Raw genomic sequence first — 15,389 nt, 5'->3', positions numbered from 1 at the left:
GACACCACACCTGGACCTCGGGCTCGGGCAAGGGGACCCAGGCCATCAGGGGCCTCTGGAGGCCAGCAGGGGCAGAGAGGGGGAGCAGGGCCTAGGGGGCTCCTTGGCTCCAGCCTGACAACCCCATCACCCTCATCTCTCTCCCAACCCCCTTCCCTGAGCCGGGGAACCAGGCTGCACATAATAATTAGGGCTGTGGTTGTCATGACAACGGGAGTCGACTTTGTCAGCATTTTCTCTCCTGATTGCAAAGAAAGAGAATCCCCAAGATGAATGAGTGTAAGGGGGGCCCCGGGGGTGTTAGGGAAAAGACCCTGGGAGGGACACCCAGGGTCCAGGCAGGAAGGGAGCCTGGGAGACTGCTGGATGGGGGGGCGGGGAGGGGCACCTGGCTGAAGGTCAGGATGGGGGAAGTCTGGGGTGGGGAGGGGAGAAGGAGGTATATCCTGCCTCTTCGCCATCCCCTGATCTTCAGACACTGCCGCCCTCACCCAACGGCTGGCGGGGCCTGGAGGACCCCTTAGCACTCTATCCTGCCCTTTCTCACCAGCCTCCCCCCATGGGGCCTCTCCAGCACAGCCATGACCCCTAGGGGCCCCCCTCTGCTCCGTGGATGGCCTGCCCATCACCCTGCCACTGCATCTGGATGGCTCTTCTGGCCTGTGTCTGGAGGGCACTGGGCTTGTTGGCTGCCCAACCTTGGGGGCAGCAAGGCCTTTCTCCCAGGGCTCCCAGCTCCTTAGGGCAAGGCCCGGCATCCGAGTGCCCGTGGTTTTCTTGGTAATGAAGGCAGAGTGGAGGGAGGGTCCGCCTGCCTCTCCTGCCCTGTCAGCCAGTCCCAGGCTCCCTGCAGCACAGACTGGCCGAGGTGGGACCTGGAGCTCACGGACGGCCCCTCCCCCACCAGGCGCAGGTGGCCCTCGGTCAGCACGTTGGGGTCGCTCTCTGCGGCCAAAGGCAGGACACGCCCCCACGTGGCCTGAACCCCTCCCTCACCCTGGGAGGACAGAGGTCCCTCTAGGCCCAGAGGCCCAACAGCCACAGCAATGGGGGACAGCGCAGCTTGGGGAGGGGGCAGGGTGACTAAGCGAGGTCCAATGTGCCGGTACCGCACTCCCTGGACCAACAATCCTTGCGGCAACAACTAGGCCAGGCCCCCCGGCCGCCTCAGTGAGTCACACAGGCTCCATGGAGTGGCCACCAGGAAAGCCAGGCCTGGCCTGCCCCGGGGGGCTCATTCCCCAAGCACAGCCCTCTCTGCTGCTCCTCTGGGCACCAGAGAAGACAAATCCCCTGGGCTGGACCTGGCCCGGGCAAGCACCTGAGCCGGCGGGCGGGCCCTGGGAGGCGAAGCCCCCGCACCCACTGAGGACACCGAGGCCGCTGCACGGGACGCCTGCCCAGGGTCACAGGACGTGTGAAAGCAGGGCCGGACCTGCATGCCCCCCGCAGGGTCTCCAACAGTCAGAGGCCGCCCTGGGCCTGCGCCAGCCTCCAGGGCGGGGCTGCCGTGCCCATGAACCACTATCCCTCCACTGCTGCCGCCTCTGTGCCCAGAGCAAGGCCATCCTGCTTCCACGTCTCCCACCGGCGGCCCGCAGGCACTGGGCGTGGCTTCCGTTTCGAATGGGCAGAAGGGTCATTCCGCTCTCCCCCTTCCCCCCCTCCCGGGCCGGACTTCCTCCCTCTTAGGGGGGGCAGTCTTCCCTGGTCTAGCTGGGTACCAAACCGCCCCTCAGCTCTGGGGATGGTCCCCGAGAAAGAGTGGGCACCTCCACATCGGGGGTCACCAGGGCAAAGGGCACTTCATGAAAGGAGACCTTGGCCGCCTCCCCTGAGCCGTCACCACAAGGATCCCAGGCCCCTCGGACCCTCCCCGGGTGCCCCACCCGAAGCCCTGCCACCGGTCTGCCCGCGGGGGGAGGGGGCCTCACCTGGGTGGTGCTGTCCCTCAGCGTGGGGGAGCGGCCCCGGCGGGTGGTGGTGGTGGCCATGGTGGTGGTGGTCTCCATGATGGTGGTGGCCATGTCGGCCAGCAGGGTGGTGGCCGTGGTCTCCGCGCTGAGCAGCACGGACGGCCCCTCCCCCACCAGGCGCAGGTGGCCCTCGGTCCGCACGTTGGGGTCGCTCTCGGCGGCCAGCGCCAGCACCTTGAGCCCATTGTAGTAGAGGCCCGACACCTGGCCCTGGAAGGGGCGGCCCTGGTCTCGGCCCCCGATCTTGATGGCAGCCTGGCTGTTGAAGATGGTCAGCTGGCGGCCTGGGAGGGGGGGGCAAGGGTGACAGATAGAGGAGGGACAGGCGGGGTGGGGGGGGGGAGGCCAGGAAAGGAAGGGAGAATGGAGAAGAGCGAGGGGAGGGAAGGGAGTCGAGATGGAAACCAGCAAGTGGGGGAAGGGAGAGAGGGAGACACAGGAAGGGCAGACACCAAAGGGAAATTCCTTGTCAGCCACAGTCCCAGCCCAGCCAGTGGGACCCCAGAGGGGAGGGTCCAGGGCACACATGGGCTGGGAAGGGAGCCAGCGCCCCCCTCACCATGCTCATGCCCCTGACCTTCCCATCCCCCTCTCCTCCCCTCCCCTTCCCTCCCCTCCCTTCCCCTCCCCTCTCATCTCCTCTCCTCTCTTGCTCCCCTCCCCATCTGCTTCCCCAAGTACCCCACACCCAGCGCCCAGCCCCAGCCCCAGGCCCTGGAGCAGCAGAGAGCGCACAGAGGAGGCCGCAGGCTGGGTCAGTGTTAGCGCGAGTGCGTGTCAGAGCAGAGGGCGGACAGTGCGTGAGGAGGATGCGTGAGGAGGATGCGTGAGGGTGGGAGAAGCCACCAGGACCTCACTCTGCCCTCCCAGCCACCGCCAGGCCTGCAGACCTCTGGCCAGGCTGCCCGCTCCTCCTGAGGCCCAGCCACTGATCGGGCCCTGGAGCGCAGAGGCCTCCCCGCCGGGACAGGACAGGACGTGCAAGCACAGAGATGGAAAACGTTAAAGGGACCTTTCTTCGCTCGCTGACAGGCAGAAGAGCAAACCGCTCCAGCTCCATCTCACTCCTCACTCAGCCGTTACCCCTCCAAGCTCCCACCTGGGTGGGTTTCTGCTGTTCCGTCTGATTTTAATGGATCTGGGGGTCAGTTTAACCCTCTGAGTTTGTTGCTTTGGTTTGGTTTTTAGAAAAGATATTTATTATGTTTAAGTTTAGATTTAACTTTGGTTTTGGTTTTGCTTATTTTGGGGAGGGAGGGGGGCAGAGGAACTCGACGCTGCCCCCGGCTCCCGGGACCGCGGGCTGCTGGCGCTGGGGGTTTAAGACCTGGCTTAGCCCTTGTTAGCCTCTGGTTAGTGCCTCGTTAGAGATCTGGTTTAGAGTTAGGTGCCTTCCGCCTTGCCCCAAACCCGGGCTGAGGACAGTCCAACTTGTGAAACCCATTCTCTCTTTGGAAACACGCGTTCCGGGGACACCCACCCTCCTGTGTGGCCTCTGGCCGAAGACGGGCCACGGCTGTGTCTGCTCGGCCCCCTGCTCGGCCCCTCCTCCTGCAGCACCTCCCACTGCCCAGCACCTCCATCTGACAAGTGGGGGGGGCCGGAGCCCCGAGAAGCTGAGCGCTAGTGATGGCAGCTGGAACACCAGACCCAGGAGGGTCACCGTGTCCAGGGCTCACTCCCAGGCACAAGAGTCACGAGAAAAGCGAAGAGGAGAGGATCCACAGCAGTCAAACAAGTTTGGGAAGTTTATTTCACAGATAAGCAACCCCTTCTTTCTGGTGGGGCGTCTCAGAGCCTTTAGGGGCCCAAGTTCCTGTTCACCTCCAAGAGGGAGAGCGGGACTCGCCTTTCCCAGGCTCGGCTCGCGTCTCCTCTCCCGAGGCATCCCTGGGACCCGTGCTTCCGGGACACATTTTGAAACGGGAAAACTGACTCATTCAGTAAATATTTATTGAGCACCGACCACGTGCCAGGTGCTGACAGCATAATCCCTCCAAGGATGCCAAGCCTTCCCCTCCATACCTCCTGCGCCTTACTGCATCTCACCCTCAGGCACCTGTGGGGGAGGCAGGAGGGGGGGTGGGCCGTCTCCCCGGGAGGGAGCTGAGGCTCGGGAGGGCGAGTCCTGACCCTCTCCCCCAAGGCCACACGAAGGCTGAGCTCCTCCTTCCACAGCCGGGGAAGCACTAGATGGAGCCCAGTCCTTCACTTCCTAGGAGAGGAAGTAGAGGCCCAAAGAGAAGGTGTGAGCACGCAGCTGGGGGAGGAGGGGTGGGGTCCCAATCACCAGCCCAACTCTTCCCCGCCTGGACCAGGAGTCCCACCCCCCACCCCGGCCCGTCCTGCTCTCCTGACCCCTTGGGGTCACAAGTTGTCCCAGCCTCAGCCCAGGCTGCTCCCTGGGCCTCTCTAACTCCGGGAGAGGGAGGTGGTGATGGAGAGGAAGCTACTAGGTTAGCAAACGTGGCCCCTTGGCCCCACCTGCCATGAACTCCTCAAAGGGTTAAAGTTCGCCCCGCTGGAGGGTCGATGCGGCTGGGGCTGCAGGTTTTAGCGATGCCTGTTACAGTCCCTTTAACTTTTTGTCCTGCTTCGGGTTTATCGCATCTGGTTATCAACGTGTTTAGTCCCCGCTGGCTGCGTGGGGCTGGAAGTGACTTTTGGGGTTTTAGTTGGGGAAGGCCCCAGTGACATTTAAAAGCACAGTTAGCAGCTGGTTAGATGGAGGTTTAACAGGTATGCTTCCCCCCTAGAGTTTAGCCTTAGAGGTACAGAGCTCGCCCCCCTCCAAAGGGAATGGGATGGCCTGGCCCTTGGCCCCAACTTCCCTTGGTGACAAGTGGCCTTCTCCCTCCACCAGCAGCGCCTCACCACCCGCAGCCCCTGGCACTGTCCCCCTCACCAGCTCTGCAGGCGCGGACGCCCGTGGGACGGCTCCCCCTTCCCCTCTGCCCTCATCTCCCCCCACCTCCACTACCTCTGGGGGCCCTCTGGACCACAGCGGGTCCATTGCAGAGAGGGGCCCACTGCCACTTTCTTGGGGGGCCTTTCCAGTAGGACCTAAGGCCCCCCACTTTCCTTTTCTCCTCAGATGACCCTGGGGAAGTCTCCCTACCCTCCTTTGGGTCAGCCCTTCCTGCTCCCCACAGCCTTCCTGCTTCTCACTCACGGTAGCCCGCAGCTGGCCCTTAGAGAGCGCTGAGCTGACCTCCCTCCCCTGCACTCCACCTGCTTTCCTAGGGGTCAGGAGTCCCAGCCTGGCCTAGAAAGAGACACGCCCTCTTTAGGAAAAGCCCCGCCCCCGCCCGGACCAGCACTCTCAAGGACAGACCCCTGACTGCAGGGAGAAGGGGCCCCGCAGGACAAGCGTCCCTTCACTCGGGGTGGGCGGCGGGGAAGGCTCGGATGGGGAAAGAGAGAGCTCTGCACCTTTAAGATAGTGTTTTTAAAGTTAATTAATTAATTAATTAATTCTGGTTAATTACCTTTGTCGAGCAGCCACTCATCTACTACTCGACCAAGCCGGTAGGGGATTCTCTGTCTAGCAATCGCCAGGCGCTCGTTATCAAAGTTTCCTTGGAAAAGTTTAGAAAGACAGTAGGTTTCTCAGGCGGCGAAGTCCAAAGGAGTTAGAAAAGTAATCACGCATTTCTCAAGAGACTCAGCGAAGCGGCCACATCCCCCGGGAAGGGGGAAGGCCCACCCAAGGCTGGAGGAGAAACTGGGTCCCTGGTCCTCCCGCCGCCCCTCCCCAGGCTCCCATCCGGAGCCAGCCCACCCTGCGGGCAGGAGCACCCAAAGAAACACAAGGACAAAGAAGAAAAGGAAAGGGGATGAAAGAAAAGGCAGCTGGAGGTCAAAGGTCAGAGGTTAAACAGGTTTATCTGTGCTCAAGCGGTGGCCCCCTTCCTTCCCGATCCCAGAGAGGGGCAGAGGGTGGGAGGGGCATTTAGCAGGTTTAAGTCAGGGGGCGGGAGGCCTCGGTGGCCCAGCTGGTTACTGCATTTAGAGGGCGTTTAGACGTGGAAGGGCAGGTTAAGCAGGGGTTTATGCGGCATTTAGGGGGGTGGCCCGACACACTCATTGAACAGTGAGATTTAAAAAACACTTCTCCACGCCCGTCTCAGCTCCCTTCCCCTCCTGCTCAATCCCAGCTTTCCCTCCATCTCCCCTCCACCCTCCATCCCACCCCACCCCCAACCCCGCCACCCGCTGCCACCCTCACCCCCTGCACCGACCTGACGGGAGCCCAAGCCCACCACTGCTCTCACTGCAGGCGCTGAACGCCACCCCCCTCACCACCACAGGTGACCTCAGCGTGGTGCCTGGATCCTCCCCCAGCAGCCCCGCCCACCCCACTTCCCTCTTCTTGGCTCTCCTGCCCTCTCACCTCCTCTTCCACCCCCTTTCCCCTCCCTGTGGCACCCTCAGTCCTCTGCCTGGCGGCACCTCAGCTCCATCCCGAGACCCTCAGGCTCTTCTCTGCGCAGGTCCCCTCGCCCTTGTGCCTGGTGGACCCCCGCCCCGCTCCTGACCCCTCTCCCTCACAGCCTTTCTCCCTCAGCCGTTCCCCCATAGCCCCTAGCTCCACCTTCTCTGTCCTCAGCTGGTCACCTGCTACGGCCTGCTCCTCTCCCCACTCACCATTCTGCAGGCCCTGGGGCAGGCAGGGGTGCGTGTGTGGCTGTGCAGGGAGGTTTGTCAATGTGCCTGGCGGTTCTGTGAGCTCCCCCTCGCCCTGGGCTGTGGGTGATCCCCGTCAGCAGTCATGGAATGCAAGTGACTTCCTTTGGGAGTCTGGCCACTCTTCCCATGGAAACCACTTCATGCTGTATAGTAACATGCACCCTGGGTGGTGGGGCTTCCCCATCTCCCACTGCACAGCTGCGCTCGCCTGCCTGTGTGCACCCCCTCGAAGGAGCACCCCACGTGTCCATGTGTGCATGGTGCTGCTCCCGGGTGACTATGAGGCAATGAGACACTGCCTTCCCTACACATGCAGGTCACGCATGTTTACTGGTAAGTAAAAAATGGGACCATTCGTTCCTTTAGTCACTCAACAAACATCCCTTGGTGCCTGCTCTGTCCCTGGGCTGGGTATTAGGGACGGAAAGATGAAGGCCTGGCCCCTGCCCAGCAGGAGCCCCAGCCACGCGGGGAGGCTGGCTGGTGACTAGCAGAGCTGGGTTCTGCTACAGGGGGCTCGGGCATCGCTCCCGGGGTGGGCGGGAGGGGCCCAGGAAGACACTGAAGAGAAGAGGTGGTGCGGCCAGAGGAAGTGAGGGAGGGTGGGGGGAGGGAGGCGCATGTGCAGGGGCAGAGGGGCAGCAGGCATTCGGGGACCCACCTGTGCGGGACACCTGCGTGTGTGGCTGTGTGTCTATGTGTCTGTCCGTGTGTGTCCTGAGAGGAAAGGAAGGATGTCCGTGTGCCTCGCTGAGCACGTAATGTCTAACCAAAGCTGTTGGCGAGCCCTCCTCCAGGCCACACCCCCTAGTGCTTTCCTGGGCGTATCTCAGGGACCCTCACAGCATCGCCGTGAGGAGGCACGACGCCCACTCTCAGAGGTGGCACCTGAGACTCAGAGAGGCTAGGTGACGCGTCCAAGGCCACAGAGCTTGTGAGCCGGAGACCCAGGAGTGAAAGCCAGGTGCTGCTGACTCCAGGCCCTGAGCTGGGTCTCTGTGCTCCCTCGGCGCCCCGGCCAGGCCGGCGGCCACGCACACGCGAACCTGGCCTGCTGTGCGCTCGGGACGACCGCTTTGACGGGGGATCTGCTCACCGTGCGCACAGACAGCCACCAGCCCTCAGGTTACTCTGCTCTGCAGGTGAGGGGCACCCAGCGGTCTTCCCCACTCCCCCACCCCCCGTCAGGGGCCTGAGCCCAGGAGGGCAGGCGTGACTCCTCCCACCCGGCCTCTGGCCCACTGGGCTCTGCGGGAGAAGCTCAGGACCCGAGCCGCGACTCCCTGCGCTGAGGCCCTCCTGCCCCGTCCAGCCCTGTCCGCACAGGCTGAGTCTTCACTGCTACAAAGACTGCTCTGATGTGTGTGTGGCTGAGACAGAGAGAGAGAGACAAGTCTGATGCCCACAGGGCGATCACACCCACACAGCGCCTGCCGGTGTCTGCGCACGGGTGGGACTTCGCATAGGAACGCTGTGTGTCTGAGTGACCTCACACACGCCCAGGGCCTTGGAGCAGGCTCCCCGCTCTGCCCCGCACAGGGCTTTGTGGCCCTGTGCCTGCCTGATGGTAGGAATATCCGCAATCACTCAGGTGCCAGGGGTCGGCCCGTGCGAACACGGCCTCTGTATTTATTAGTGGGCCACGAGGCTCCCCATGTTTGGGTAAAGCTCGCACGATGGTGAGCTGTGAGCCGACACTGGCATCTTCCTTCCAGCGTAAGTGGGCCCGTGAGGGTTGGGACCTGCACCTTCCACTGTCCTTCTGCCCACACGCCTCTGGGGCAGCCTGGGGCAGCTCCCCTGCCTCCACCTCGACTGTCACTGCTGCCTGAGAGGATGTGAGGCTGCAGGCGCTCTGCCTGTCCGCACTCCTGGGTGTGACTGCAGGCCGCTCAGCCCGCATCTCCCGCAGTGGCTCCGTTTCCCCTCCCTCCCTATCTCCGCACGGAGGCTCTGTTCCTCTGCTCCGAGGCCCTGCCCCTCTCTCACTGCTGGGCCTGTGAGGCAGCGTCCGCACATGTCCCTGCATCGCTGCGGGAGCGGCCTCCGTCTTCGCTGGGGCTCAGGGGCTCCTTCCCCATCTCCCCGCGTTCCGCTGGCTTCCCCTCACTTCACTCTGAGGCCCTTCTCTGCCTCCCTCAGTATCTCGCAGGGTCTCTGCCGCCTCATTTCTTTCATGTCCTCATCCCCGTCCCTCCCCTGTGCTCCTCAGACCTTGGTTTGTCCTCGGCCACCACAGCTGCCCCACACTTGAACTGGGTCAGTTTGCATTCCTGTGCTCGCCTGTCCCCCACCAACACGGTGATCTCCCGGCATGCAGGGGCTGCGTCCCATCACCGCGGCGTCCCCAGGGCCTAGCGCAGGGCCTGACACCTAGTAGGTTATCAATAAAGGTTTGCTGAATGCACTTGACCACATTTTTCACTCTTTTCACTTGTCTCTCTCCCTCACCCCCTGAGCCATTGGGGTTCCTTTTCTCTGGGTCTCCATGGTTACTTCTCTTCCTTTACCTAGATTTCCTAATAGGGATCTTTGACTTGCTCTTTGGAAAAACCTTGGTTTGTTCCTTAGAACGGCCCTGCCTACTTGCGAAGATGTGTTTTGGGTTATTTCCGGATCTTCTCTCCTTGATTTCTGCATCTGTCTCCCCGTTTCCACCTGTCCCAATTCTGAACTCATCCTTTCCTCAATTGTCTCTCTACCGCTACCCTTCCTCCTCGTCCCTTCTCCCTCATCCCCAAACTGGACCCTGGCCTGGCAGCCTTCCCAGCCGGCTCCACCCTCTCCCTCACACCACAAGGACCACGGTCTCACCCAGGCCTTACAGAGCCCAGCCTCACAAAACCCCCGTTTTCTTTAGCCCCGCCCATCCGGGTCCCACCGCCAAGCCACACCTTCTTGTAGCCTCGCCCCGCCCACAGTGGGAGGACACTCTGCTTAGCCCCGCCCCAGTGCAAGCAGTGCTCCTATCAAAGGCTGCCTTGCCTGCCGCGCCCCTCCCACCACACCTCCTCCGTGCTCCCAGGCCCCCCACCTACCTGCTGGGTACCGCTCATTGACTGGCCAGCTGTCCACCTGCAAGGTGGCATTGCCACCGCTTCTAGTGAACCGCACCACGTGGTATTTGCCGTCGCTCACGATGGCGTTGGGCTCGTCGATGGTAATGTCGTCGGTGCCCACATTAAAGATCACCCCCACGGTGCCCTGGTCCTGAGGACAGAAAAGTAGAGCTCAGCGCCTGGGAGGGAACCTGTGCCCACCCCTGGCCCAGCGCCAGGGCACCTCTCAGCTTTGCCGTACACTGTCCCAGTCCTGCCTCCGCCGGACGCTCGCACCTGCCCGGAGGTGGGCAGGCTTGGGGGCCACTGTGGGGTGCAGAGCCTGGACCCCGGGTACCTCCACTAACCACACCTGCCTCTTGCCTTTAGTGTATTCAGAATATTCACAAATGTGTACAGGGCACCTACTCTGTTCAAGGGCCCCTGAGCCCAGACCTCAGGCAGGATGATCAGGATCTGTGGGAGCACAGAGGGTGGGGCCTCCCTAAGGCACAACCAACAGAGAAGTCCAGGGAAGCCCGCCCGTGCCTGGGGAAGGTCTGCCCCCTCCCACCACCCCAGCCTCCAGCCTCCCGCCCCCCTGCGCGATCAGCACTGAGCAGGCGCGGGGGCTCCCCACCAGGGCCTCGGGACGCCCTTCCTGCAGCCCATCTGGCCCCCTGGAGGTCAGGCTTGCGTGTGGGGAGGCCTCTCACAGTTGCGGGAGCAGAAGTGGGGTCTGAGCTGCGAGTTTTGGGGGAGAGATGACAGGCATGGGAAGAGCTCAGGGAGACAAACCATGTTGGACTTAACTGAGGAAAGGTGAGTGAGCATGGGGTGTGGGCAGAGGATGGGGCTGGGGGAGGGGCGGGCCAGGCAGAGGACAGACAGGGACTGAGGCTGGAGAAAGGGAGCCGAGTCGTCTGAGCATCCTCTGGGACCAGCCCAGGCCCCAGAGAGGACCCATGTGGGAGCCTGCAGAGGCCACCCGGGATCTGGATCAGGAAGTTCGGTCGGTGGTGGCTGAGGGAGAGGGAGGCGACACCGAACCCCAAAGCATGCTCCCTTCAGCCCCACAGCAACCCTCGGAGGAAGCTCCTAGCATCCCCACTGTACTGAGGAGCACACCGAGGCTCGGAGGGCCAGGGGCATCCCAAGTCTCACAGCTCAGAAGAAAGGAACCCCAGACTGAACCCCAGCTGGTCTGACTCCAAAGCCAATGCTCCCCGGCTAGTCCAGGGAGACACTGGGGTGATCTGAGAGGCTGCTGAGGCCGGCCCACCTTTGAAACCAAAGGCATCTAAAGACGCCAGACAAAAGCCCACGGGGCCTTCACCGGAGCCCCTGGTCCGTTCCCCTCCCTCCCAGCAGCACCCTGACCTGAGCCTCCTGTGTTCCCACGCCCCTCCCCCAAGGACCGGCACTGGCACAGGGTCACAGTCACGGAACCCAGGCCGGCACTGCTCCTGGGTCCTCCGGAAAGACTGTTCCCGTCCGGCCTGGGCACGAGGAACCATTCGGCGGCCACCTCCTGCACCCGTGGAACCCAGCAGCTGGCTGGTACTGGGGTTGGGGATGGGGTGGCTCGGGGATGGGGTCGGGATTGGGGTTTGGATAGTTGGGGGGTAGGATGTGCAGCCAGGGTTCACTTGGACACCTACACCCTATCCCTTCCCCACTTGTGGGTCCAGTTCTCCTAGAACCTGGGAAAGACACACACACACACTCACACACTCACACACACACACACACACACACTCACACACTCACACACACACACACACTCACACACACACACTCACACACTCACACACACACACACACACACACACACACATTTGTACGCATGCAGCCTCTTCCTCAGGGAAACCGAGGCTGGCCTTGCTCACAGAGTACTAGCAAGCCCCACCCACAACTGACAGCCCGGGAGAGGAGATCATCTGCTCCCACGCCCGTGCAGGGAGCCGCCACGCTCCACAGCACTATTGTTAGCAACCCCAGCACCCAGCACCCAGCACCCAGCACCCAGCACAGCGGCCCGGCCGCCTCTGAGGGTTTCTCCCGAGCTCAGCTGGGCAGGGAGGGCGGTCAGGGAGCAGATGCCGCCAGGCGGGCGGGCGGAGGGCCAGCCGGGCGGCCGGAAGGCGGGACACCTGGGTTTCCTGGGAGGCAGCCGAGCTCCCAGCCCTGCACTCTGGGGGAGAGACAGCTCCCAGAGCTGCTCCCGACGTGAAGTCAGTTGTCACTTCTGTTAAAGTCATTAATTCCTAATTCCCCAATTACCTCATTAGGCGGCGGTGGGGAGAACGCGGCCGCTCCTACAGCAAATAATTATGGGAGTCAAAATTAATTTGGCAAAGTGGAGCGACGCTTTATTAGAAACGTCAAATTGCTTTTCTCTTATTTTGCTGCCGCCTCCCCGCTCTCAGCTGCCGATGCCGCTGCGGTGGGAGCTGATGTGTCACCGTCCCCGGGGGAGGGAGCTGGGGGCTGCTCCCGGGGGCTGCGCCCATCTGGTGCCCGGCTCTCCTCTGAGAGGTGGCCTTGCTCCTGGCTCCCCGATTCCTCCCGGGCCCCCCACCTCACCAGGACCCACCCGAGGGCCAGCGCCCCCCTCCGCCCTCCGCAGCACCAGGCAAGGCCTCTTCTCCACGCCCTGGGCCCCGACCTTCCCCCTTAGCACTCGGGAGCCCTGTGCCCTAAACCTGTGACACAGCTGTCAGAGGCAGACACAGGGCACACACAGACCGGCATGCCCAGGTGACGGCCACAGGCGGCGTCAGCTGACACAGGACCTCCACTGACACTGAACCTTCCTCAGGGCTGGGCGACGTCCCAGGCGCTTTACATACATGATCTCCTTTAGACCTCACAGCGCCCGCGTCCTCCCAGCCTGCGCTCTGCAGACGAGGACACGGGCTCAGGGAGGTGAGGGTTCTGCACAAAGACGGAGCGAGGAAGTGGCAGAGTTGGGACTCAAACCCAGGCTCCCGGCTCCAAAGCCACGCACAGCTGCTCATGCCCGGGGAGTAAGAACTGCCCTCGGTCACAGAAAGAGACACAGAGATGGTCCCACCTGCCACGCGTGGTCAGGAGGCTGAAACATCAGCAGACACCACTCCTCCCGGAAGCTCAAACATAGAGCGGCACTGACCAGAGGCACAGACACAGCCTACTCCTCAGCCTCTACAATCCCAGGTCACACTGTCGCTCCTGACCCAGTCCCCAGGCCCCCACTGTCACTCACAGCCACAGTCTCTCACCCACAGGCCGACGCTGTCTGTCTCACTCACACGGGCACGGACACAGGCCTCCTCCCCAGGCTACTCCTCACCCTGCCCCCTTCCTCCACGCGCCCTGCACCCCTCCCCTCCACGCGCCCTGCACCCCTCCCCTCCACGCGCCCTGCACCCCTCCCCTCCACGCGCCCTGCACCCCTCCCTCCACGCCTCCTGCACCCCTCCCCTCCACGCGCCCTGCACCCCTCCCCTCCACGCGCCCTGCACCCCTCCCCTCCACGCGCCCTGCACCCCTCCCTCCACGCCTCCTGCACCCCTCCCCTCCACACGCCCTGCACCCCTTCCCTCCACGCCTCCTGCACCCCTCCCTCCACGCCTCCTGCACCCCTTTCTCCACGCGCCCTGCACCCCTTCCCTCCACACACCCTGCCCGTTCCACCCCCCTCAGCGCCCATTAGCTGCCACTTCCACTCCAGCTCCACTCTGCCCACAGGACATCTTTCCTCACACCTCCTGCCTTTGCTCCCTGGTTGGGGGAAGGGTGTGCAGCCATGGGTCCCTAAAAAGCTGTTGTGTAAGGAGGGGCCGGCCAGTAGCCATGGTCCCAGTCAGATGGGGATGGGCCAGCGCCCAAACAAGCCCTCTCCCCTGGCTTCCTCGCTCCCCTGAAAGCCCGGGGACTCCCCGCAGGCCCCTCCCTCTCCAGCACACAAGCCTGGCCACCTGCTTAACCCTCCCAGCTCGGGGTCCTGGCCAGGGTCAGCCTGCGGAGGGCAGGCAGGGAAGAGGCTGCCAAGGGCTGTATCGGTGGAAAAGGAGATTGAGGTCAGAGCGCCGGGGCTAAAAGCATGGGGAGGGGCAAGCGAGAGGCTACGAGCAGGAGTGAGATGGAGCAAGGCCCCAGCTTGTGGGGAAGAAGCAGCTGCCTGAAGACCAGCTTAGGGTGGAAACTGTGGGGACAGGGTTCGGCAGGCGCCCAGAGGGAGGCACGGGAGGAGCAGAGGCTGAGGAAGGAAGCAGGCCCAGGGAGCAGCTGGGCGGAGAAAGGCAGAGCTGGGTGGGGTCAGAGGTCAAGGTGGGGATGTGGGGCTGGGCCTAGAGGTCAGAGAAGGTGAGCACCGCCAGAGAGGCTGTAGGGGTGACAGAGTCAGAGCAGGTGGCAGGGTCAGAGGGTGGCTGGGAGAGCAAAGGTCATAGGAACAGAGGTCAAGGGCAGGGCAGAGGCAGGGGCAGGATGTGAAGGCCAGGTGAAGAAGCAAGGTGGGCTGCTGGCGCAGGGAGGGTGAGGGAGGCGGCAGGAACAGGTTCAGGACACAGGGGGCTGCCCTAACCTGTCTAGGAGTGAGCAAGCAGCAGCCCAGGGCAGTCACCCCGTGGGGACATTTCTGGAGGCTGCAGAACAGCCTGGAAGGCTCAAGGAGGCCCTGGCTGCGTTCGGAAAGGTCCGAGGACACAGATGGCCTCAAGGAGCCGGGAAGCGGGACCTCACGTCAGCAGCGTGATGGGCTCTCAGGAATGACAGGCAGGGATGGGCCTCAGAGGCAGAAGCACCGAGAGGAACCCCAGGAGTCAGGGCACAGAGGGCTTCGCTCGAGGGGAAGGTCTGAGGTGCTGGCCCCAGGGAGCGAAGGGGCGGGTGGGATCTGGGTGGGAAGGTCGGGGTCGGAGGCCAGGGCCCGGTCCTTACGATGTGCAGCTGCAGGTAGTCGCCGAGGCCCGAGGCGCTGTCCACGCGCACCAGCACGGCGCTCCGCTGGTGCGTGCTGAAGCCCACGGCCAGGCGGTCCATCCTCGTGCTCGGCCGGTCATTGGGGGGCCACGTGTAGGTGATGAGCGCTCCCCCCTTCCCAAAGATGTACGTGGTCCCGGCTGCAGAGAGAAGGAAAAGGAGGGGGAGATATGACATCAGCAGGTTCACGGGGATGTGACCGGAGCACGAGGATCCCCCAACCTTCCTCAGGGTACAGAGCTTCAGCCGGGGTGCCCACAGCAGCCACGGGCCCTGCCGTCCTGAGGAACCGTGGCTTTAATTACAGCAAAACAGAGAGGTAACAGAGAGTGTGACCCCGAGAGAGCGGCCGCAGAGAACCAAGAGGACTGCTGGGGGCAGGGAGGACCCGAGGGGCCTGAGCCTCGCCTCTCCCAGGGCTGGAGAGGTGACAGCGCCAAGGTGTGTGCCTCTGAGGGCCAGAGCTGAGCAGGCACCTGGGCAAAGGAGCCCCCGGCGACGGCAGGAGGGGGAGCAGGAGCTGTGCTCAGCTCTGACTCATAGCCCACAGGCTGGCACCCCTCCAACGCCTGCCCTGCACCCCTCCAGGCCCCTGGAAATCCTGGCCCCAGCTTGCCCAGGACTCTCTGCTTCCACACACAACTAGGGGCTGCCTGCGTCCCAAAACAGGGGGGGCCTGGAGCCCTGCCCAGAAAAGGAGAGGCAGACATGGGGGGTG

General features: G+C 63.3%; 1 protein-coding gene across 32 annotated transcripts in view; it reads right to left on the bottom strand.

The window, feature by feature from the left end:
- NRXN2 (neurexin 2) overlaps positions 1-15,389 on the bottom strand; it is a 106,051-nt gene that overhangs the window by 13,445 nt on the left and 77,217 nt on the right. For 23 of the 32 annotated variants that reach the window (XM_080687075.1, XM_080687083.1, XM_080687097.1 and 20 more), the window contains 4 exons: positions 14,630-14,811; positions 9,704-9,875; positions 5,465-5,554; positions 1,935-2,260 (listed from right to left, as the gene is read on the bottom strand). In XM_080687075.1, coding sequence (XP_080543201.1) covers positions 1,935-2,260; positions 5,465-5,554; positions 9,704-9,875; positions 14,630-14,811 — 770 coding nt within the window. The remainder of the gene's footprint in view (positions 1-1,934; positions 2,261-5,464; positions 5,555-9,703; positions 9,876-14,629; positions 14,812-15,389) is intronic. The other 9 variants (XM_080687080.1, XM_080687089.1, XM_080687098.1 and 6 more) reach the window with 1 other exon arrangement.

Source organism: Plecotus auritus (genome assembly GCF_963455305.1).
Source record: "Plecotus auritus genome assembly, chromosome: 9".
Taxonomy (NCBI): Eukaryota; Metazoa; Chordata; class Mammalia; order Chiroptera; family Vespertilionidae; genus Plecotus; species Plecotus auritus.
The sequence above is the reverse complement of the archived record's forward strand: the minus strand, read 5'-3'. Positions and strand labels throughout refer to the sequence as shown.